General features: G+C 44.8%; 1 protein-coding gene across 1 annotated transcript; it reads right to left on the minus strand.

Annotated features, from left to right (window-relative positions):
• Positions 1-2,540: 2,540 nt before the first annotated feature.
• On the minus strand, positions 2,541-22,987 carry tshz3a (teashirt zinc finger homeobox 3a). Its single transcript, XM_034684859.1, has 2 exons — positions 22,617-22,987; positions 2,541-6,781 (listed from the first exon to the last, which is right to left on the minus strand). Exons 1-2 carry the CDS (start codon positions 22,654-22,656, stop codon positions 3,471-3,473), a joined length of 3,351 nt encoding a protein of 1,116 aa, XP_034540750.1. The 5' UTR covers positions 22,657-22,987; the 3' UTR covers positions 2,541-3,470.
• Positions 22,988-25,952: the final 2,965 nt, after the last annotated feature.

The following is a 25,952-nucleotide window of genomic DNA, read 5'->3' on the forward strand; positions in this document are numbered from 1 at the left end:
CAGCTTTGTGTGAATGAACATCGTCTCTCTTCTTGGCATGCGAGGATTCAGGGAGACTCAGAGCTTATTTGATGCTAGCAATGCAGTTGTTTATCACACGATGATGTCAAGCCAGAGGAGGAACATTAGATTTATGTTAAACCGATTTTATCCTCTTAACCTGTTGAATTTTAAGACTCTCTCTGATTAACACGAGGCATTAAGACGCAAAAGAGAGCCGGCTGCTGTAAATCTTTGTGAAATCTTGCTTTACTTATTCACAGATCAGCACAGTTGTGTGTGTGCCACAGCTGCCAGGATTCGTACAAGCGCACAAAGACAGGACGGATCTATATCAACATGCTCTAAAGACGTCCACCACTGTTTTGGCAGCCATTTTGTTTCCTAAATACATAGCCTCTCCTCCTCAGCTGTCTGACTGTCGGTGCTGTCAGCCTCTCTCGTGTGATTGGTCTGATGGGTTTGATGCTCATCACTCTGTCAGGCCGAGCTCGCCTTTCATTAGTCTGGGCCCCTCCATCCGCCACACTCACACAAATCACATTGACATCCAAACTCCTCAGATCCACAGAGCAATTTAACTGATATTCATTAGAGGGATGACAAGAGCTGATGGGAGATCTGTGGAGTGGAGGAGTGGGGGGGACTCATTCTCCTCCTCTCCTATCCCTGTCCTGTCCGCCTCTTTTCTTCCCCCTTCACTGCTGACTTTGTTTTAGGAGCAGTGAGGCGCATCGGCGTCTATAACTACCCAGCCCTCAAGGATATCCAAGACAAAAGAACAATGGATAAAGCATCTAATCTCCTCTTTATTATCGCAGAAAAATACGATTGAGAGGAGTTTTGTGTCTTTCATGCTAAATAATTGGCTACAGCAGATCTGCAGCTCCTTCATTGCTCTCCTCCAGCAGCCACTATAAAGCTCATCCAAGCAGAAGTCCAATCATTTAGCCCTCTCCCTCCAGCCCCTCATTAACCCCCAAAGTGTCAACTATCTCATTAACGCCCCCAACCATCCTCACCCCGAGTCCATCACTAAGCATAAAGCATTCATCAACACATACAGTGTTAAAAAAGAGAGATGATTTTATGTCTGCAAGGACGCAGTGAGCTCTGCAGAACTCACCAGATATTCAATAAGGCAGCTCGGCCTTTTTCATTTGCATTATCAATGGCTACCGGTCTGAATCCCATCTTTCAATTATCATCCTTTGTTAAAGGCTTTATTCTGCTTGTCAGATGTGAGTCATCACTGGGTTCTCCCACAACGTTAGACCAATGTATCCTAAACGTCGGAGGGCCGGGAGCGAGTCTGAGGCGGTAATGAGTTTGTGTGAGAAGACGGGGTCAGGACACAGTGTGTGTGTGTTAATTAATCTGTTCCCGGGTGGGAGGAACTGAAGCGAGATGATGAGATTTAAGAGAGTAAATGGGTGTGCTGCACTCGAGCTGTCCTCTGTTGAGTGAGCGAGCGGGGTTAGAGGCTGGGCAAATGGCCGTCACCATGGTAACCAGATAACTTCCCCGGCCCCGAGTCACTCAGTCAGTCAGTCATGACAAGCTGAGCCTGGGAACATCAAACAGAGAGAACATGGTGTCCACAGGCGTCTCCAATGAGACCAAGGTGGATGGGAGAAAATCTGAGAAGTAAATGAGTGTGTGTGTGTGTGTGTGTGAGATTGTGTGTGTATTAGTGTGTGCCTCTGTTACGCAAACTCAGAAACATAAAAAAACTTTCTCATTACATGGCACTGTGCCTGAATTGTGACTACTCTGATAGCATCAACACCTGCCAGTAATATTGTTAGATCCAAAAGCCTGCTTTGAGGGAATAGCACCTGTCTGTGCATTCTGCACCACTGTCAGCTCGTCTCAGCGCGCGTATATAGGATCCGCTTTATTTTTTCCAAGGGACAGTCTTGGAGTCCAGGTGTGTGCCAGATCTGCTGTCTGTGCCCAGGGCTCCTGATGGCATCCAAGCCCCCGTGGTAATCAGCCCACTCTGCCTGCTGTTGCAGCCCGCCTGCCTCCTCCTCCTCCTCCAGTGGCTCGTTTCAGAAACATCTGGTGGTTTACATGCAGCACACACCACCTGCCAGACGCCTCGCAGGCAGTGGCACCGCTCGCACCTCTCCAGCTCGCCCCACAACAACAAGACGACACAGAAATCACCGGGAATATCGAGACAAATTGCGGCTGGGAAGACAACTGCGGCTGAAAACGCAGAGGCTTTTCTAACTCCTGCTCAGGGTTTCTGCAGATGTAGCCTTGTGAGCAATCTGTCAGCTGATTTGTAAAACTTAGTCATTCAAATGTGGGACAACAATCGAAAGGGCTGAGTGTTTTTTTTGTTTTTTTTTAAATGAATAATTTTTTAACAAGCGTGGTAAAAAAATTCAGCTCTGGACAAACTATGAGTCAGATTCGTCTGTTATCAAAGGGCATGAGACGTCACTTGTTGGATTCATGTTTTTTTTTTAAATGACCGAGTCATAACACACCTCCATCTACACTTCTAAAATGAGAAAGAAAACAAAGGGTTTATGCAGCAGTTAATTCAATTTAATCATAGAAGCACAAGGCATTAACATATTTGTATTGATTTTTTTTTATCAAATAACATTTATAAAACTATTGTGCAAAACAATGTCCTTTTAATCTTCTTCAAAGGCTCTGCACCAGTGGATAGTCATAGTCCTCTTAAATTAGGAAATATAACAAGTATGCATAATTTAAACAGAACGTAGTAAGCTTATACACTATATTTACATTTTTACACAGACCTGGATTCAAATGCCCCTCACTCCATGATCAAGAACAAGGCAGCTTTTACAATCAGCAAGGAAATCATCAGGCTGTACAGAGAAAACTACAAAAACAAGCGCTGAACCTTTGCTGTTTGGCAGATTGTGTGAGGAGCTCTGTCAGGCATTTGGCTGTTTCAGGGTGTTTGGACACGATCGTCTGAAGAGGGCGTCTTAAAGTGGGGACAGGACAGGACTGAGCTGTACAGATGTAACAGTAAAACTCGTTGAACATGCAGTCTACCAGCAAATCAAAACCAAACGCACAGAAATACAAAATAAATACAATAAAGTTAATACATTTCAAGTTATAAGCTGACCTTCTTGTCAAGAGATTCACCGTGATGGTGATATAATCTGTCCTCTGCTGTCTCACGTCACCAGGAGTAAACAAAGTGAGGGGGACGACAGAGCTGACAACAAGTCGGGCTGAATATCTTTGACCTACACTATTTTCTGATGGGAAATAAATGTCTTTGAAATACAGAGAAATCAGAAATGTTATAGGCCCAATAGATGTAAACACCTTGTGCTGACTTTGTGACAGTAGTTCATGGCATCTTTGTGCACAACCACACGTTCTAATAATATTCTCTCTCTCATGTTTTTTGTTTGTGACAGCCGTCCCTACATGTGTTTTCCAGTACATCTGCTGCTGAGAGCGATTTAGTGTTTCTCTAGTTCGCACACATACAGCAGATGGTCCTCTGGAGACTTTCCATGGCTCTTGCTGAGGTGAAGCTTGATGGCGTGCTTAGTGGCGAATTTACGGACGCAGAGCTGGCAGCGGAACACCGCCCCGTTACTGCTGCAGTCGTCTTGTGATTGTGCAGAAAGGAAGGACTCCTGGGGCGCAAGTTTCTCAGTGAGAGTGTGGGAGTCCCTGACAGTCTGTTTAGGGGACAGCTTGGCCAGGTCCCTGATTCTGAAGCCGAGGTGGGCCTCCAGGTGGCATACGTATGCTGCCGGGGTTCGGATCTGTGAGGCACAGTCACTGCAGAAGAATATAGGTTGACCAGAGTCCAGGTTCTTGAGGAACTTGGTTCTGCCTGTTCTCCTCAGCTGGTACTTTACGTTGGCCAGCCAGTGGCTGATGGTGGTCATAGAGAGGCCTGTAAAACGGGACACGTGCATCCTTTCCTGTGGGCTGAGGTCGTGGATGATGTACTTCCCCTCTGATGTCTGCCTCAGACTAGAGGCGAACTGGGCCTGTAGGAGGAGGAGGTGCTGCGGGTTCCAGTTGGAGTGACGCCCTTTGCGTTTGTGACCATGCAGAGAAGCCTCTTCGTCATCGTGAGCCGAGCCCACAATCTCGACTTTCTCTGAGACCCGGGACCTGGAGGTGGGCTTTGGGACATGATGGGACTGAGTCAGGTTCCTCAGCATGTCTGAGATATCTGACAGCGCGTTTTCATGTAGAGGGCTGCTGGACGTGTAAGGCGAGACCACTGTTAGCTTAGCAGGAGTGATGAGGGAGGAAGGGGAGATGGAAGAGGCTGTGGATGAAGGCGTTAGAGGTGCAGAGCCAACGGAGCCTCCTCTATCACTTTTCCCTTTTGTTAGGTCCATAGGCTGGTCATCGCTGGGCTGACAGAAACTGTTATCGACCACACTATCCTGCTTTTTGGTCTGTGAGGGAGGGGCGGCCACAGCAGCCCTCTCTGCCATGCTGTGGCTGAGCCTGGAGAGCAAACTCAGGGGATCTTGGTTTGGCAAGGAGGGCTTGGCTGCTTTCCCCAAATGAATGTTCATTACTGACTGAAGAGCACTTAGAGGGTTGACAAAGGGCTGCTCTGGAGGAGTATGGCCAGTAATAATGGCAGTACTGCATCTCAGCGTGGAGGCGAGAGGGGACTTGACTGCTGCCTCTCTCTTGGGCTCTGTTGCTGGGGATGCTCTGTCGCTATGGCTTCCCTTGTCGCTATTGGCTGGGGTTACAGCCCTCCATTCCCGAGGTGAGTCAGCCTCTCCTCCCTTAAACGATTCTCCAGCCTCACTGCTGCATGGTGAGAGATGGTTCTCCATCTTCGGAGACATCTGCTTCACCCTTTGCTCCACTTTTGCTACTTTCTCAGTCACTTTTTTCACCAAGTCCTCCATAGCTTGGAAGTTGTTGCTTGGGAAGGGGGAGGACTGACTGAGCGGAGGGGAAATTAGGGGCTGGTCCTTCGAGAGGGAGGACAATGTTATGTCTCCTCCATTGAACAAGAACTTCAGAGGGGAATTCTTTTCCAAGCCGCCCTGCTGGAGCTTGAGGGCACTGGGGAACTGGTAGGCTGCATGGATGCTTGGGTAGCCCCCCCAGCTTGGATTCCCACTCTGTGCCTTGTTGATGGCTGATGTCACAGTGTTTTCCAGTGATTTGAGGATATCAAAGCCCCCTTTGGGGCTCTCCTTCAGGTCCTCTTCAGTCAGATAGTTATACATTGAGACATCAAACTTCTCATCAGCATCCTCCTCCTTCCCGACTGAAGCTGCAACTGGCCTCTCATTTCCAACCGCCTCCCTCTGAGTGCACTCCTCCTCCACCTCCTCCTTTTTGATCTCTTTAAGTGGAGGAGAGGCAGCTGGGGGAGTTGGGGTAGTTTGAAGAGGTGGAGGAGAGAAGGTGGAGGGTGCCAGGGGGACTGACTGGACCCTCTGTTCAGTGGGTGTGGTAACTCGTCCAGGGTTGGGGGACGTGGCCTCAGGAAGTGTTTTGACTCTCTTTCCCACAGAGCTGGTGACCCTCAGGAAATGTCCTGTCACCATCATGTGGGTTCTCAGCTCCTGCAGTGTGTTATGGGAGCTGCCACACTCCATGCACTTTAGGATCTGAAATTTGTTGGACTCAAACTGCCAAGCATAGCTGGCCCCGTTCTGGTGTCCGTAGCGGCTGTTTTGAGTGGTGTAAGGGCTGGAGGAAGCTTTCTGTGAGGATTCAGTCAGGTCAGCCGGTGGGTGCTTAGCTTTGGGGGTTCCTTCTCCAGACCGTGGTGAACCAGTAAGGTCTAAACCCACCAGCCCTCTTTTCTTAGAGGACAGGATTTTGGCTGCCAGGGGGGCCATCGGCTCCTTCAGAGGCACTTTCTGGTAATGTTTGGTCTTGATCATGTGGACACTGAGGTCCTGCAGGGATTCAAACGAGTGGCCGCAGTACATGCACTTTAAAACTTTCTGGGCGTCCTCCTTCCCTTCCATCTCTAACAGGGACCTCTTCCGGGGTTTGGACCAGCGCTTCCCACCACTGCCCGCCCTGTCATGGTTGTCATCGCGGTAGTGGCCTGTATCATTCATGTGAACGGTCAGCTCCACCAGCGTGTCGTAGGCAGCACTGCAGCCCTTACAGCGGAACTTACTGGCCCCCGTGAAGATTGAGCCAAACAGTTTGGGGTTTTGCCTGTGGAGCTGGACCGTACTGAAGAGGCTGGGCTCAGAGTGAGCCGTGTGACGGCTCTGGGGAGGGTGCTGTTGTAATGACTTTGCCACTGCAGACTGGTGCCAGTCGTAGCTACCACTGCTGCAGCTGCTGCTACTGCTGGTGCTGTTGCTGCGAGCGGGCTTCTCTGCAGGAGCTGATGATTGCACCTGTGGCTGTGTGGAGTTAAAGTTCAGTGGAGACCACAAAGGGCTGCTCAGGAAGCTGGAGTAGATGGCCTTCATTTGTTCTAAGGTGTCCATGCCTATGGGAGGTGTTTTAGTGCCACCATTCAGAGGGGCTGTGACCGAAACGCCCTCGGCTTTACTGGAGGGGCTCTCGAAGTCTGAGAGTCGGTCACTGGTCTCGCTCACATGTGACTCACTGTCCATCTCCTGACCAGAGAGCTCTGCAGCCCCGGCTGATTCCTGATCACATGCCTTTTCTTTGGCAGGCCCCGCGCTTTGCTCCTCAAACTCATCTCTCATTGGGAGGTCATCCTGGGGGGACGAGGGCAGGTCATCTGCCTCAGCCTCCTCTTCCTCCACAGTGGGCTCTATCAGGTCCTCGGGAGAATAGGCTGCAAGGAGAATGGAGACAAAGAGAGACAGAAAGAGATGAGTTAAATTGCAGGGAGTGAACACGCTATGTTAGAATAACTGGAGAAAAAGTTTCCCTGCTATGTGTGCCCGAGGACTCCCAGGGATAAATGAGCCATCTGTGTGGGAGCCTTTAAAGCTGAGCTGAGAAATTACAGTCATCCCATTTCACCTCATCAACCGTTGAGGTGTTATTTTCCTCTAGGCGAGCCTGTATTTATATACTACCCCAGCCACACGGAACTTATGCCTCCCCTCTTTTCACTCCTTCTATTGGAGGAAAACAAAAAAGAAATATCTTGGCAAAAACATAATGCGCCATTTTATTTATCTCAGGGCGCAACAGCTTGAAATGAAAACTAAATCTGAAATTAATGAAGCCCAATCTCACTGTGGCATTCTCCTCTGGGGTAATAAATGAGTTGGATCAACCTCCATCTGTCAGTTAATATGTCTGACGCCTCTTCATCTGCCTCTTCTCTGATTACACACACACACACACACACACACATACACACACACACAGACAGACACACGCACAAGCACAGACAAAGAGCATATCTTGAAGATTTTAAAGAAAGGGTCGTCAGAGTTGTGTTGTAGAAATGTTGACGTGTTGAACAGACAGTGTCATCCCGACTGACGTGAGTTCATTAGCTTCTTCACTCTTACAGTCTAAACAGGTGGCAAACATGATATCAAGATATTTCACTGATAAAAGAAACGTACAAACCAAGGGAGTGAAGAAGAGAGAGTTAAAGACTGAGCTGTGAATGAGCGTTCAGTATCTTTGTATGATACTGCTTACTCGATTAGTGTGTGTGTGTGTGTGTGCATGAGTTTGTGTGTAAGCAAGCGACCCTGCCCACACCAATTCACACAAACCTGAGTCTCCTGTGGTTGTGAGCCAACACACCAAACGCCAGCTAACCCCCGACTTCTGCAGTGTCACCCTCCCTCATTTCCTGTCCACCTCACTCATAAAACTGCTCAACCCAAGAAAAACAAATCAACCCTTAAAGAAGCAGATGCAAAGACAGGTCTCGGTCTATCTGAGACAAATGCTGCAGAAAAAAGTCAAAGGTACAGCTATAGTTTGGGCACACGCACACACTAACGCGCACTGTGACTAAATCTTTCATTCCCCCCCTCGCCCCACGCACACACGTCCAGTCTAAACAAAAATGTCATAGCTGAAATAACTCTCATTTCCAGTGCTAACAGCCAATCTCTCAGCAGCCATGCGGCTGGCGCTGGTCTGATTTGGGCCCTGGGGGCAGAGTCAGCAGGCAGCCCTACTGAGAGGCCGGCCTAATGGAGACCTGGCAGGTGCGGCCCACTCTCCGTCCTCCCGGAGATTTGGTTTGTCACTGGGTATCCATTACCTGCCATTCTCCGCTGATAGGCCCCGACAGCCCTGATCAAAAGATGTCGTCGGGCCCCAGTCCGCTTGGCAGTCAGTGGCATGTCGTTTGTAAAAAGGGCCAAGCAGGGTGTAAATAAAATGACATGATCACTTCCCCGGCCCCTCATGTTCTGGACACAATTATGATAATGTGGACGTGGAGGGAGGGAGGGAGGGAGGGAGGAAAGGAGGGAGGGGTCTGGGAGGATGAAGAAAGGGGCGAGGAGGTAAATCGCTTATGCTCCGGCAAACACGCAAAGGAGATATTTGGCTGCTACCGGAGCTCACACGACTGCACACACCCTCTTTTCCTTTTTGGTTACTCTCTCTCCGCCTCTCCTCTTGTGTCAGACTCTCATTTGAAAAAGGAAATGCAGCCAGGATGAGGTAGTTAACTTGTTTCTATCCTCTCTAGCTGGTCACAGATGTCAGCTTGCATCAGGCGAGTCTTGCACACCGCTTGACCAACTTGTCAGGTCACCTTCCTCTTCCTCATCAAGAAAATATTTCACATATTTCTTCACATTGTCAAGCTATTTCATCAAGCGAGTGCTCGATCAAATTTCATGTCCTGTTATCACGCTCACAAGCCCTCTGAGGCCTCTCTGTGTGCATGGACCTGGTAGTAAATGTTTTACATTTCATGCTAACAGAGCTGCGGCCCCATAGGTTATTGTTGATTTGTCATTAAGCTTAGAGAGCGCGGAGAGGGGGAGAGGAGTCCAAACGGATCCGCTATAAAACCTACACGGTCTAGCCGTGCTCCCAGGCAATTTAAAATGCAAAACAAAAACCATTATGTCTGAGCACTATCTGTTAATTTAATCCCCAATGACTGATAATCCATCACACAGGGCGACAACCACATCCAATTATTCTCCCTGGCTTGACTGACAACAGAGGTGATTTATCAAGCTAATAAAAGGTGATGGGAGTATAGAGGCTCCCTTAGAATGAAAAAAGGGGAGAGGATTATGAATACCACAATACTCTTGGATGCAGTCTTAACTAATATCGAAGCATATGGTGCAGGCTAATGTGTGAGTTTTCCTTTTGTGTGTGTGTGTTAAAAGGGAAAGTGTGTGTTCTTGCAGTGATAAAGTGAGCTGACGCCATGTGGAGGAAAGACAAGAATCATTAGGTTTAGTGAATGCTTCTCTTTTTTTATGAGGTGCGCCTTCACACAATCAACATCTCAGTCCGGCCAACACAGAAATAGCGCTAACAAAATCCCACAATCACATGCAAAACACACATTTCACCTGAAGATACCACATCAAACCCACGTCTAATTATAAATAAAGCAACTCAGTCAGTTGTGACACCAGTTAAACCCCCAACAACACACACACATACACACACTCAAACATACTCGTACACACATGCAGATGCAAGCGATGAGGAAAGACAGTGACATCTTGGCATGCAGGAGGCATTCCTGTGGAGTGTCATTTTCATAAACATAAGGGCTGCAGACGAGGAGGGAGAGATCATCTGATAGAAATACTGCAGTGCTGCTCTGACGATCAGGAACAACAGACAGGGCAGGGACAGGGACGGGGGGGACAGGGGGACGGGGGGTGATTAAGCAGGAAGGTGCTGTGTCTCTTTCTCTCTGTCCCGGGGTTATTTCTCCTCCAGTGCTGCTCAAAGCTCTATCTGTTTTTGATGCTGCATTTTAAAAAAGCCTTGTACGCAAAAGTGATAGCACAAAGACCTCAAAGAGAACAACGGTGTGATTTCACGTTTCATTTCATTGCAAAATTATCAATCATGTTTGTACATCCTGAAGTAAAAGTCCTCTCCCTTCTCTCAAAGCTGTCCCCTGATGACCACAGAGAATAATTTGGTCTCCACAGCTGGGAAAACAGTCTGCGCCCCGGCTCACACCCACAGCAGCGAGTAAACAGGATGTGTCATGAAAAACTCTACCTGTGTCTGACCCTGATACTCAGATGACTGTTCGGTCTCTGGAGAATAAAAAAAAGAGACAACTCTGCCAAAGGTGCGGTGATTGAAAATAGGTGGGTACAATATTTCATCCGAGTGTTTTTATGCTAAAAAAGCATCCATTGACAACAGACGTTTAATAACATGGAAAAAAAAGGCATATAAATAATTGTTCTGTATTCATTTAAGAAGGTAAAATGTTTACATTCATATCGAGCTACCAAGCGTTTAAAAGCATTCAATGAAACCTCTGCCGTAATTATATAATCACATTAAAGGCAGAACAAAAGTCTAGATTTTTTTTAAGGCTACAAAATTCTGTCAAAATAGAATCAGAAAAACGGTGAAACCAGAATATTTTTAAATTCATACACATCCTTGAGAGTTATTCAGAGGATGACCTCTCATTAAATGAATGATACAAAATATTATTTATTACTTTTGAAAAAGGTAAAAACTACCGTAACAAATTTTATCATGACAACTTGATTATCAAAAAGGAAATCTTGTGCCATTATACAGTAGGAGCATATGTGTTGTGTCAGGACTGGGAATCGATCCTGTGACCAATGTATCTCCAGCACAGTGGACATCTGCTCTGAGCTAAACTGGTGCTCCTTTTTATGACTTCTTAAAAGGTAAACACTACTCCATCCAATTTAAACACGGTGGCTTGATTTCTAAGATTGAAACACCTTGAAAACTTGTCCTACAATTACAGTGATGAATAATAGCTGTCTGTATCCTCTGAGAATGAAAGTATACAATACGATTTATTCCTGAAAGTATTTTGAAATATGATGATACTGTGACATGAGAGTATGTTTTAATTCATAGCTTCTACATCCTCTTGGCCGCAACAACTGAATGCATCGAAGCGAGATAAAAAATATTATCTATTATTTTTGTTTATTCTTAAGTTAATGTTTTTTTATTTTTTTTATTTTGTATTTTTGACTTTATGCAATAATCATTTCAGGACCAGGGATGGATCCTGAGACCAATCTGATGAGGACTACTGCCTCGGTATATGGGGCTCCTGCTCTACCAGCTGAGCTAAACCTGCACACCTATTCATTACTTTTTAAAGGTAAACACTGCTGTACCAAACTGATTTTAATGATGGACACCTTTAGAAAAACTGTGCCATAATTACAGTTATTATCATATCAGATCTAGAAAAACCTTTTTGAATAACGTGGTATGACTAATGAGTAAAACTGAAGCAACTGAAACAAAAGGTGTCTTCATTCTCCGGTTAGAAAAGTACAAAGCAGATTTTATTCTAAAATGAATGGTCAATGATTCTATGAAATGAGATTATGTTTAAATTCACAGCTAAAGCCTAATTTGTCCGCATTAATTCCACACACGGGAGTGAGATCAAAAATATTATCCATCACTTTTAGAAGCTAGAAATGACAGTAAAAATTATCTAATGGTAGAGACTTAAATAACCGGATGGATGACAAGAAAACCTGTGCATTTGTGAAGAACATATGACTTTAAAAAAATCATTTTAAACAAAGTTGGAAAGCTGGAATAAAGTAAACCTTATAAAGAGAGAGAGAGAGAAAGAATTTAATCTGGTCATACAGAGGGCAACGAAATTAAGAAATGCTACATCCTGAAGTGCACAACATTTAGACATGCAAAGCAAGTGAACATTCACTCAAGAAAGAAAGAAATGTGTTCTGCATTGAAACAGAAAGTATACTTCCCCAGGAGAAATAGATGCACATTGAGGACTGGAGAGGTTACGATTATTTAAAAAACTTGTGTTGATGCTACAGATCATTAAGTAAGCAGTGATGAAAAAACTTCCTCACTACAGGAAAACTCCCACGACTCGATCTGGTAGGTTGGTTAAACATTATTTCATTTGAAGTTATAACAACTGATAAAAAGAGATAATCTTATTTTTTCTGGCATTCCCGAGCATTCGGACCACTCCTCCTCCACTGACCCTGAAACTACTCTGCAAAAAATGTCTTCCAACTGAACTCAAACTATCATGATCTATCATCTATCTATCATCTGATACTGTAAAACAAATCACACTTCAGCGAGTCCAAAATCTCGGTGCTGCAGAAAAGAACCACACACACTCAACTTGCAAAATGTAACACTACAAGCACAAAGAACTGATAAAGACACAATGAAAGGAGGCTAAACGCAAACCGTGGCGCTCATTTTTTTGTTCATTAAAAAGTGCATCATGTGAAACGATCTCTAAAGAACTGATGGTCATGTATTGCACAGATATGAAGGAGAAACATGCTTTAGACATCTTTTTCAGAGAAATGCAAAGAGGGGAATTAAAAAATGCAAACAACTAAATTCAGAAAATAAAACGTTTTAGTAACAATTTGGTGGACATTAATCTGGACCAACCTTTTTACCTGATAAAGGATACTAAAACAATGCTAAATGTATGTTTTTCAGGTGTGCAGGAGTTTGTTTTATGTTTTGTGCAGATAAGAAAGATTAAAAAAATCTGATTTTCATCCTATAAAAATGTTGCAGTGGTTATTTTTTTTATGATTCACTTGGTAAACTTTATATAAAACTGTAATAATAAAAGGTCTCCACTGTGTGCAAAGACAATGCTTCAAACCAGGGAGGGTATAGGAAATTGTCTGCATGGGTGGTCCCTTATAGCTCACTGTAAAGATATAATAAGACACTTAATGGCATTTAAAAGACAACAAAAAAATCATGCAACAGGAAAGGAAAGTACAGAGAGTTCAGTCTGACGTGGTCATGACACCAGCTGCATTTTTTGGGCCGTGAGAATAGAAGGATTAATAAAGAGTTTTATTTTTACTCCTCAATCAAAGAGTGGAGACAAAGAGGTCACAGAGAGCGACGGGACCTTTGATCAGATGTCACCAAGTAAAACTTGAAGTCAGTTGGAGATCAGACAGGAGGACAGAGAGGAGAGAGTTAAACTGGGTCTACATGAGGAGTGCTCCTTGACATGTGTACAGTATTTGAACTGGACCTTGACGCCCTTAAACCAACACAGCTCCTCAGCAGGGGGCTTTTACTGACAGGAAACAGCCTCAGAACACTACAGGACGGGAAGTCACCTCAGTCTCAATCAAACTGCCGACTTCCACTCCCTCTCAAGTTTCCCAGCAGCCCCAAACTCTTTAAATAGATTAGAATAATTCAGCCCAAAACAGCCCCATTCTGTCAAAATAGCAGCAGATCAGTAACATACCTAAAATGCCTTTCTGTTGTACACATTTGTCAAAGCAGCACACTCAATCAAACTTAGCTCTCTCCCTGCTTTCCCTTTGATCATTACAGGCTGGCTCAGAGTCCCACGAGAAAATATGTAACAGGTGATCTGTGGTCATCTGAAATAGGAATAAATCCTGACATAATACACTTCCTCAGATTTGACCAGAGGAGGTGACTCTCTGCTGTTCTTTTTCAGGTTTTAACTCTGCTCTCACATTAATGCTCGTACAGGCGACCCTGTTCAGAGGGATCATGGATGTCTTTGTCAGTTTTTATTTGTGTGTGTGTTCTCTACCCCCTGATGGGTTTGTGAATACATTGTGTCCGCCGATTGTAGTGCAGGATGTGTGATATGGGAGATGGGAAAAACAGAGAGATCATTCTGGCCCCAGGCAAAGCTCAGGGCTGAACCTTGTCAATGCACAGAGGAAGAGGAGAGAGAAAAAAAGAGAGAGGGACAAACAGTGCAAAGATTCAACCCTCGGCTTACTGCTGCTGTAAAGACTTCACATGCAGACCTTCAAGACCTCAAAGTTCATCTAATATATCCCACATAGGGCCAGTAACAAACACCTGAAGCTCCTGCGTCTTGATCCAAACTTTGAGAGAACAATGTGACCAAACTCATAGTTCCAGTGCTGCTCTGAAACCTCACGCAGCCACAATAAGCGATAATCAAAATGGAAACAAACAATGAAACGACACAAACAGCTTCCACAGGTGCAGGACCAAGGGCAGAAGTACAAATCCAGATCGTGCAGGAGACCGTTTCAGGCCGACATGCAGCATCTGATTGTACTGTTTCTGCAGAAGCTCTGCAGGCTGCAGCTGTAGTCAAAATAAGAAATACCTGTTTAGAGAAGAACCTAGTTAAGTATTTTTAATGCACCTTGTATTTTATTGTTTATTGTATCTGAGGACTGTGTTTGAAATCTTATAATCGTACTGTGTATCTGTGGCTTGTGTGACCACCTCCCGTTTTTTAAAAACATTTTTATAGTACGTTATGTCCACGTGAAACCCTCTGTGAATGCTGCCTGTAAAAATGTAAATAAATAGTTTCAGCTTTACTTTTATTTTACTTTGTTATTTAAGATCCTAACACATTCCTCCCTCCATCTGTCCATCACTGTTCCTCTCGGCTGCACTTAGGCAGATCCGGAGAAAAGCTCAGTGCAGCAGAAACGCTGTTTATTTCCTCATTCCTTCCACTGTTTGGGTATCATACAAAGATCTTGTTAGAAGATCACCTGATGTCGTGAAAGGGGCCAAACAGCCAGGGTTGAGCTACACTGGCGTTAAAACTTCTACTAAATCCAAGCTAAACCAGAGCTGGACGATACATTTTAAGTTTCATCATGATGACAGTGTGAGCGATCAGGATAAACCAGAATCAGGATCATAAATGTCTGAATTATGGGGCGCCAGTTGGCTTAGCTGTTTAACTGCCTTTTATTTATCGAGGCTATGCTCCTCATTGCAGCGGTTGCTAGTTGAACTCCCAGTTCAACTTCAGGTTAGTCTTTCCTGACTCTTTACCCTCAACATTTCCTGTTTCTCTTCAGCTGTCAAATCTAATAAGGACAAAAATTCCCCCTAATAAAAAAGACTACCTAAAAAAAGAAAGGTATATTTCAGTTCGCTTTGGGGAAATTTGGGTGTTGCAGTTGCTTGTAGGGAAAATAGAAATAAGGAACACAAATATATGACACAAAAAAAAAAGAGTGAAATATGAGGGCGTCGGTTTCAGTCAGCTGGTAGAGCAGACGCGTCACGAGCAGAAGCTTCAGCCCTTGTTGCGCTGGTTGAAAGATCGACTCCCGACTCTGACAGGATTTGATGCAAGTCATTCCCCCTCTCTCTAACCCATATTTCCTGTCTCTCTCTCTCTCTCTCTCTCTCTCTCTCTCTCTCTGTCTCTCCCTCAAGCTGTTCTATACAATAAAGGCAGCAAGCCAAACAAAATATTTGAAGCAAGAGAAATAGGAGCAAAATAAGAGATAAAAGCTATAGGTGCAAAGACACAAAGACGTAAACCTATCACAGTGCATGAATGTTTTCAAAGATTCTCTGTGAACAAGTCCAGCCCACACTGTCACATAGGCCTGCTGACATTTCATATGTTGGATGGAGGTCTGGGTGTAATGTTCATGCTTTCATCATGTTGAAGCTAAGCTAGCAATCAGCTAATTTAGTAGTAAGGGAAAAGTAACTGCAGTAAGGATTTATTCTGGATTGAGGAGGGATGTGTTGCAAACACAGGACTTAGATTAGATCTGGAATGCATTCTTTAATATCTGAGTATTTATCACACTTTATATCTTTATCGTATTTAAAAATAATGTCATCACACAGAGCATGTTCTTGTCATATCATACAGGCTTAGTGTGATGAACTGTTGTGCTGGTGCATTATGGGACTTTTTCCTTTTAAATATCTTATAATGAGATAACAAAAAACACAACGGCCTCACACAACAAAAACAAAGGCTAAATGCGAATTTAGTTACACTGCAAAAGCTCTAAACTAAGCAACTGTTTTTGTCTTATTTCTGGTAAAACATTTTTGCCTTATTAGACATAAAATAAGCCACATTTTCCTGACGTGATCAATTTTGTGTTTCAGGATGTGATATGCCAACAATTAAGCTTCATGAATTAGGACACAATTACTGTTTCAAGTTAATTTTTCTAACCATATTAGCATTTTTTTTCTTGCTCAGTCAGAGCACATCAGGTCTTATTTTCTGATAATATGTTGAGACAAGACCTTTATCTGGACCTGTCAGGTGAATGTGGTTTGTTTTAAGTCTAATAAGACTTTACTTTCTAGATTTTACTAGAAATAAGACAAAAAACGTTGCTTAGTTTGGAATTTTGCAGTGTAGTTTCAGTGGGAACTGAAAAAACTTTAAAAACTTTCATAATTTACAGAAAATAGTCAAAGGTCTTTACGTAAAATGAAGAGCAGCAGAAAGACAGAAACTGGAGTTATGTCTTATGTTTCTTAACCTAAATTAATCTCAACATTAAACAAAATAATCATACATCCCAGATTATTTTCTAATCCTGCAGGATAACTCTAAAATGAGTTGCACCACTTTTTTTTATTTTGGGACTTACTTTTTTTTATTTTTAGGGCCTAGTTTTTCTGCTCTCCAATTTTCATTCAGGGAGACAAAACATTCAAACATAACTTCACTCTGCAGCACACAGCGACCACTGAGTGTTGAACATTCAAATAGTTCAGTCAGCGTCTGTAATCGCTGTCAGCTGTAAACGGCCTGAGCTCAAAGTCGGGTAATTATAGAGGGTCACAGTCACACAACAGTTTACGATCATCAGTCTGATTAAAGGTTCACGTTCCTCTCACCTCCAGCTGAGCATGACCTGGATTAAACTGAATCTGTTTAAATGATCCATTTTGCTCACAGTCATTTGTCCCATGACTTCAGGTTTCAAAGGAGGTAAGGCTGAAACTATAAAGATGGCTGCTACAAAAACTACTCCTTCTGGTTTGTGCTACATCTGCACCCCTAACAGTCTGAACTCAAGGACTGGGTTTAAGAGTTACTTTTTTTTTTAAACCAGGCCCTAATACAAGTAAAAAGCACACAGCTCACACTTTGGACAGTTTCCTGAAACTGGGATTAAGACTGTGGCTCGTAACTGGAACTAAAACTTGGAGCGTGTTAAAAGTTAAATTTAAGGGTGGCGGTTGGGGGCTGAGGGAATAAAGTCAGGGAGTCTCGGGAGTGGGACGACCAAACCCTGCTCACAACGCACAGCTGCTGCCATGATCGCCTAGCAACGAGGAGGTGATGGACGCAGCCTGAAGATGGATGGCCACCATAAATCACAGAGTGTGTGGGAGGAGGAGGAGGAGGTATGAGACGGAGAAAGGGAGCAAGAAGAGGACAAAAAACAAAAACAACTGTTTTCTTTCACTTCTCTGCAGCAGCAAACCGGCCTCGCCTTGACCTCTCACTGTACGCTCTTATTCCTCGGTGCTGGGCTGAGGAATCTTCTGGAAAAACTGCAAAGTGGAAACTTGTAGGTAATCATTACCGTCAGTTAGATTGGATCCAATAGATCATTCTATAATGTATAATTGCATGCCCTTCAGTGTCTGGAGTTTTTTCATCCCTCCACTAACTTTTTAAAGATAATAATGATAGACTGTACCTTTCATAAAGCAACCCTCCAGGCAAGGCAATCTGGGTAGTGTAGTTGCGGGATAAACATCCCTGGGCTATCTGATTATGGCCTACTGCTGCGGCACTGGTGTCTAGTAACACTCAGAGAGCGCTCAGCCATCCATCACGCAGTGAGTGTCTGTCTCAGGCTTTCCACCCTGCTTCTCCTCGTCCTGGCTCTCCAGTTACAGCCATACACGGCCGGCCTAAATAATATTCTTCATGATAAATGGCACTATAAGCCTGGTATCCATCATTAATCTGATTTTTAAAGAAGCATCCATCTTGGAGAGAGCCTGTTAGGGCCACGGGAGAGCAGAGCAGCTCGGGTTCATTTAAAGGCCAGGCTGCTGCGTGAGTGATACCTGTCAGCCCAGCTCATCAGGGAGCAGCACACACATACACACACACACTTGTACGCCATTAAACATTGACGCCATATGGCCACACATGCACTAGCAAGCATAGACACACACACACCTCGACAGAGCTTCTACGTTTGTTTGTGGTGCATACATTACATGTACATAACACCAGCACACGTGTCAGACTTGTATACTCACAGAGCGTGTTTCTCCCTTCATTCAGATGTCTAGAAACATGTCATGGAAGAACATTCTGTCACTCATCAAAACACAACTCAGAGTAACTCAATCCTCCCTGTCATCTCCCAAAAATCTCCCCTCCCAGACGCTTCAGGAAAACTCAGTCTCTCCTGGAAAAACTCTCACACACAAACAACGTCTCTCTCTCCACTGACTCTACACCTCATTCCTCTCCTTCTCTTTGTTTTTCTCCGTCCACTCTCTGTCTTGTTTTCCCCTCTTTCACTCTCTCTTTCTCTTCCTCTGCGCCCCCTGTCCTCCTCCCCTCTCTGTGTGTCTGCTAAAGCCTGTTTGATAAATGACACACGTCACCGTGTCAGAAGCGAAGGGTGGGTCAGTGATAAATGACTCTGTTGAAAAGGAAATCGGCTCTCTGGCATGGCCGGGCTATTCTCCTCCTGGATTGGGTTTCAGGACCCCTGAAGACCGGAGCAGCTCAGTTTCCCCGAAAAGAGAACACATCCAACCAGGCTGTGACGCTTGCCTCGCTACCTCTGGGAGGGGTGGGAGACGGAGGGAGGTGGGAGAAGGAGAGAGGGAGAGAGGGAGAGGGTGGGTGGGAGGTGGGGTTGGAGGGATCCAGCCTGTCCCAATTGTCGCCACAGTGCAGCTGCATCTATCACAACAGCGGTGGGACTATTTTTACAAAGCCTGCGACTCAGACAGCAGTCCCGGCTGAAAACCTGAGAGCTGAATGAGCTGAAAGGGAAACAGTTTCCTATTTGTGACACAACCACAGCACTTACAGTCCTCTTTTTCTCCCACAGCACAACCCCATGGCCTGACATCTGCCAAGTGTGTGTTAAAAAGAGGAGAAGGCCTGTTTCCTCACCCCCACTCTAATTCTCTTCATCATCCCCACCTCCTCCTCTTCCTCCCCATTTGCCCTTTTTCTCTTACTCTCTCTCTTTCACTCACTCGCTGGCAGGGTGGTACTGTTATCATCACACAGGCAGGATTTATGGAGTCAGGGCCCATGGCAAAAACAAAAAGGCATCTGTCAATACCTGTGGGAAACACTCCGTCAGCCCTCCTCCTCCTCTGCTGGTGCTCACAGCCTCATTAGGTATGCACTTATCAGACACATAGATCACAGACGTGACTCAACCTCACCGGAATCCAGCAACAGGACTTTCATTAGCAACGGAGCTGCAAGGCCAAAACATTTGCCGCGCTCACACCTGCAAACAACACCAGCAGAGGCGTATTGTTGTTAAAGCTTGCTAATGCTGTCAGTCCGTCTGTCGGTTCAACAATTAAGTCCCAAATCGCTCTGTGCTGCTGTCATAAGGACAAGCTTTTCACACATAAACAACAGGAAGCAGGCAGACTCAAAAACAGTTTACTTCATCTGCTCACTGCTTTTAAAACATGTGTGCACAAATATCTACAACATGTGCTGTAAATGCTCCAGTCTTTATTCATCAGCACAGCAAATTTGTTTAAAGTGAAGAAGAGTTGCTATGTTTGATTATGCTGCGAGGATGACGTGTAAACACGGCGTGGAGGGAAAGGACGACACAGTAACGAAGAAGGCCACAAGAGTTCAGAGAATCAAGACCTGACCCCCTGCAGGTGCTCTATAGTTACAATTCCTGTCATCGCCAAGCCAAGCCAAACCACACACAGACACACACACACACACACACACACACACACACACACACACACACACACACACACACACACACACACACACACACACACACACACACACACACTCTCTCTAACCCAGCACATAAGAAAGTGCATGCTCACTGATTTGAGCACACACTCACACACACATACACTTAATGATAGACGTGAGTGATGGCTGCCAGTCTGGCAGCTTTAATCCTGAGCCTGCAGAAAGAAGAGACTGTTGCTGTGGAGTCTGGTCCAAATCAGAACCCTCCACCTCCTCTCCTCCCGTGTCCAGCTCCTCTCTTTTACACACACTCACTCGTATGACACAGATTATGATAGAACAGAGACGCCCGACACATGCAACTCTGACCACAAACGTGCTGACACATTCCTGCAGACTAACTGTACAGGTGTGACGGTCTTGTGAGGTAGATTATCGCACGTATGTTGTTAAACTGACGTCCACTTCCTGTTTGGAGTATTGCGACGTAACGCAGATGCTGCAGCAGCTTCAGGTCTCTGGTTTGTGGCAAAGGTAATCACCGACCACAGAGGAAGCAGGTCTGTATTTCCACAGCTGGGAGAGTCTCTTTCTCATGTTTGCTGGGCTGTTTACGTGGCCAGCTGCCCTCGGTTGTTAAGAGCACTCAGACCTGACCCAGGTAGGCAGGCCCATTTGTCACCTGCAGCGGAAAATTGAGTTACAGCACAACCAAAGGCGAGCGGCTCTGTGTAATATCAAGTTGATTACATCAAAGTGGTGGCAAACCTCATTGGGCTGGGCACCCCGAGCTTGTCATCTCCAATCACAGGGCCTGTCAGGACTCCATCAGCCTCACGGCTAATTGGAGCAACGCTAATGAAGCAGGCAAAACAAGTTTTCTACTGTGGAGAGAGAAACCCTCTCAGACAGAGGAAGGAAGGCGAGAGAGTGTGTGGTGGAGAGACAATGAGAGAGCAAAGCAGGGTGTGTGTAAGTGTGTGTGTGAGTGTGGAGGGGGCGGGAGGGGGATTTTTCATGCAAGTCTCAAGGTTGCAGTGGGCTGACTCTCCCCCTAAGTCCCTAATCAAGGCCCATCATCTGTCATCCTTTTCTTTGCTCTCTCTATCACCATGCTCTGTGCTGCAATCAATTCATCATCACCCTTTGTGTGCCACTGAACAGTTGACAACTTTATAACTTGCAGCTGCACGGGCTGACTGACAGGGGTGGAAGGGGAGCATGAAAAAATGAAGAAATGAATAGATGAATGAATGAACAAAGGAGCGTGGTTTCAGGGAGAAAAAGTTGTTTTCTAAAAACACTAAACGATCCACATTACAGCCTTTATTCGCTTTCGTCAACAGAGAAACAGCAACAAGAGAAGAGAGAGGAGAGGAGAGAGGAGGGAGGAGATGAAGAAAAAAAACCATCCTTCTCACTGATCTGAAATCAGAAAGCTTTCAGTCATTCTTTATGTGCTCCCCGCGGCCACTCTGAGCCAGTGAGCATGTACATTAGGCTGGGGCATTTTGATGAAATAAAAGCCCAGGCCAGCTTATGGCTAAACAGAATGGGAGCACTCACTCAGCCTGTCTCTGATTGACCATTAAAGCCATTGATGAATGGGCCTGTCAGGGGAGAGACAATTAAATCAAACATGAAACAAAGCCGTTGTGACGGCCCGGTCTGACAGAGCAAACCCATTCCTCCCCTCCATTACATAGCACACGGCTCCTTTTACAACCTCTAACCCACTCCTCCCGCCTCCTCTGCCCACTCTGTGTGTGTGTGTGTGTGTGTGTGTGTGTGTGTGTGATTGTGTGTGTATTCAAAGTGAACAAGTGAGCATGTGCACATGGGAGTGTGATGTTCTCTGCTCAAAGTGTGTGTGCGTGTAGTGAAACCACTTTGTCCCCCCTTCTTTTACTTTTTAGTGAGTCAGTTGACCATCAGAGAGAGAGAGAGAGAGAGAGAGAGAGAGAGAGAGAGAGAGAGAGAGGGAGGGAGGGAAGGAGAGAGAGGGAGAGAGAGAGAGGGAGGGAAGGAGAGAGAGGGAGAGAGAGGGTAAAAAGTACACAGGGCCTTTCAAAGTGGTTTAAACGTGACGTCAGGGGCCTGCAGCACATGGTGGGAAGTGATTTTCTGATGCAAATCGGGAAGGATCAGATCAAAGCCGCATGACAGCCAATCAATCAACCGTCAAATCAGACATGGCAACTGTCGATTATGGCTCCTTCCAGCCCACGAAACCCCATTGTCTGCACTCAAATTGTTTATCTTATCCCAAGAAAAGAGAAAAGCTCAGAGGTAGGGGCTTTTTCCCAGCTTGTGTAAAGAAGTTATGCGCTCGGATCAAATGCGCACAAAGCCCTTGTGTCCCTTATGGCACGCCTCGGGCACTCAGCATCAAGACAACAGCTTATTTACTGCGGTTTTACTCTCACACATCAAACCGAGCTTTGGTAAACTGTCAGGGAATCAAACCTTGGACACAAAGAAGCGAAAGTTTACAGCAGTCAACTCATCCGATGGGACTTTAGGAACTGCACAGCGTGGAAAGCGAAACCGCAGATCCACACATTGTTGTATACAAACTGTACATCTGTTTGACAAAGACAACACTTTCTCTGAGCTCTCCCAGAGTGGCAGAGAGTGACAAAGCGCATCGTTAGAGAGCAGGAGAACACAGAGTGGAAACGGAAATGCGGTGACTGTAAAGTGAGCTTTACAAAACAAAGGTAACATCCGCAGTTTGAGGACAGTAAATTGTCTTTTTACGCACGTTTGGCTTGCATACACGTACCTGCTGCGCGCTTGGGCGCTTCTTGTTTCCTCCTCGGCATTTTTATTTGTGGGGATTTCCGTGAAAGTCTTCTTTTTTATTTGATATACCCCCGCGCCGTATCCGGGAAGATCCACCTCTCCTCAGAAAGATTCACGCCTTCGTGTAGTAAACGGCACAACATCGGGGAGTCCGGTGGGAAGAAAAACTCAAAATCATAATGCCGGAATATCAGCCTTTGGGAAAAGTCAGCGGAGGAATAAATAAAAGAAATGTGTGAGAGATGAGGGGTTGTTTTGGTGAGATCGCGTTCAGAGTGTCAGCAGCGTCCGGCTCGGCTGCCTGCTCTGGCAACAGGCAAAGTTGAGGGATAAGAGAGATGATCGCGTCACTCACAGCAGGAGAATGGGCAAACCCACCGCTCCCTCCGTTAACTCTTTACCTCTCAGAGAGGGGCGGACACCGCGCGCCGCTGTCCTCCTACCTCCGCTGTGCACGTGAATCACAGCTCACGGCGCTATTAGTTGATTATTACACACAGTGGGCGGATAATTAGCAGCCACACACACACACAAACACACACACAAACACACACACACACACACACACACACACACACACACACACACACACACACACACACACACCTGAATAATATTCCAATAATGTCACCAGATGTGTGTCTCATATGGACTCATCATCACTGATGTGCACCGTTATCACGCGTTAGTTTGAATGTATTACTCATATTGTTGTAGAACTGTGGACATTTACCTCCATTTGTCCGTTTATCATTATTGACCTGTGATTATTTAGTTCTTATCACTGACTATAATTGACATTTCAGTGACTTAACGTGTTTACTATGGGATTTTATCCTGGTATGCAAAACGCAATCAGCCACTGATATTAATTTATGAAAGCCTTATATATTGCAAAGCTGTTGGTCACAGTCCTGATAATAACTAGAGTTGACTTAGGTCATCAAAATCCGTTAAAAAGCATGAAATAACAACACAGTATGATTTTACAAATAGTGTTTTTGATAATTAAAAACAGTTTATGTTACTTTTTTATATTTAACAGATTATATTACAAGCTGCATATCAATACAGGCTCTTAAAATGCAGCAATCTGCATCTAAATAAAGGCCTATTTACAAATCAACACATTGAATGATTAGTTTACTCTGTGGCAGTGTTGGACAAAGCATGCATCTTCATGACTTAAGTCAAAGTATAGATCCTCCTGGTCAAATATTACTCCAGTACAAGTGAAAGTTTATCGTCAGATTATAACCTGAGTTAAAGTTCAGGAGCTCTTGCTTTTAAGAATACTTCAGAATTCAAACTACTTTTTAAAAGCATCTCTAAACATTGTTGTATTTTCATGATGCATGAGAACAGTCAGGAAAACATGGGTTTTCATTCTGCAAGGTTATGTTTATTTTGAAAACACTATTTACATTTTTAAACTCACATTCTACAGATTAACAGATCTGCTGCTTCCAAATAACCAGAACAATAACAGGAAAGACCAACCAGAGAATAAAAACAGGAGCTGAGTTACTTAGAGCAAAGACAGCTTGGCTTTGAATGTTCATCTGAATCAGGCTGGATGGTACATTTTTGTAGGCTGTGATTAAGTTTGTGCAGAGCGGTAAATAGAGCGAACATTTGAAATGATACTAATCATTTTTCATTTCAAAAAGCTCAAACACAGGCAGAAGATATGATAATGATGCTGAGGAGGAGAGTTGTAGCAATCATTACCACCACTAAGTGAACTGCCTGATCAGAGGGACGTCTGCTCTGTTTGCTCTACGTTCAACCATGGAGACAATGCTCCACATACATGTAAGGCAACCCCACTGAGACAAACCACACGCAGAACCAGAGGCACACAGTTTATCGTCTCTGGGATTGGATTTGAGAAAAGAAAAGAAAATTCATAAGCTGACTTCAGAGCAAACATAGAGAGTAACAAGAACTACAATTACTTTGTCACTGTCCATCACTGCAGCTGTTAGATGGAAGGGACATTAATGTAAAGTAAAAAAATTAACAAAATGTTAAATTATAAGCTTAATGGTGTACGTCAGATATACAACAACACAGTGAGTCTTAACGTCTTAAACATAAAACTCAGAGTTAAAAAATACTGAAACATAAACTTCAAATTTCTGATTCAGGAGGCAAAGATGCTTAAGCTGTTTTTGTAAAGTATTTAGAGGTGAAAATATGCTAACATATACTTTATATTTTACAACTGATGCAGAAATTTGGTAATCAACCTCCCCACCACTGCCCCAAAATGCAAACAGTCCTGAGGCCTTTTCCTCGCTAATTTAGAGCAAGCAGTTAAATGTTAGCTTTCATCACAGTAAAAGCATCACTTCTGCCATATATCCACATTAAGCAGAGATCAAAGCTGGTTCAAGGAAGCAGCGTTAAGTCTGAGTGCCAAGGTAATGACTTTTTTTTCACCGCTCTTCTGGCTTTTTTCTCGAGCCAGCAGTATCTCTGCAGAGCGGGGGGGTCCCGGGTCTCCCTCTGTGCTGTGCCTCTGATGTGGGCTGACCCCTGCCAGCTAAAAGACACATACAAACACAAAAACATGCTGTGTGTGGGTGCTCAACGCTGCACACTCATTACACACACACACACACTCAAACACATGGATTGCTCAGAGTCGAGGATCTGCTCTCTCTCAGATACAAATCTCAAACATTATGCTCCCAGAACTGGCACACACACACACACACACACACACACACACACACACACACACACATACACACAGATAGACACACACACATGTCCTCTTTCTCTTCCTGTCTCACAAACACAATCCTCCTGCACACACACACACTCACACACACACACACACACACACACACACACACACACACACACACACACACAAACACACACACACACACACACACACACACACACACAAGCATCCTAACTCAGAGAGGAAGAATTAAAGGCCTCCCTGATCAGGACTGCCTTCCCGTCTCTAAGAGCACAGAGCCGGGGTCCCTGTCAGTTTAACTACGTGAAATTACAACCCAAACGGGATGTCAGGGGTTAGCACTGTCTCCAAGAGAACTATGTGAATATATTTCCTCCTATGGACTTGCCCCCATCATGACCTCCCCCAGGAACAAGAAGTAACCGGGTGATTGGCGGTTTTACGGCCAAATTAAACCGTCCTGCAGGCTGCTGAAGGCAGGAGGAGAAAGCAGCCGTTCCAAAATTAGTGAGCCATCATGATGACAGAAAGTAGTGGGGACATGGTGTCATCCAGCTACTGTATCGATTAACCCATAAATAGTATATGGCCTCCACACTG

This window comes from Notolabrus celidotus, chromosome 6, assembly GCF_009762535.1.
Source record: "Notolabrus celidotus isolate fNotCel1 chromosome 6, fNotCel1.pri, whole genome shotgun sequence".
Classification (NCBI taxonomy): Eukaryota; Metazoa; Chordata; class Actinopteri; order Labriformes; family Labridae; genus Notolabrus; species Notolabrus celidotus.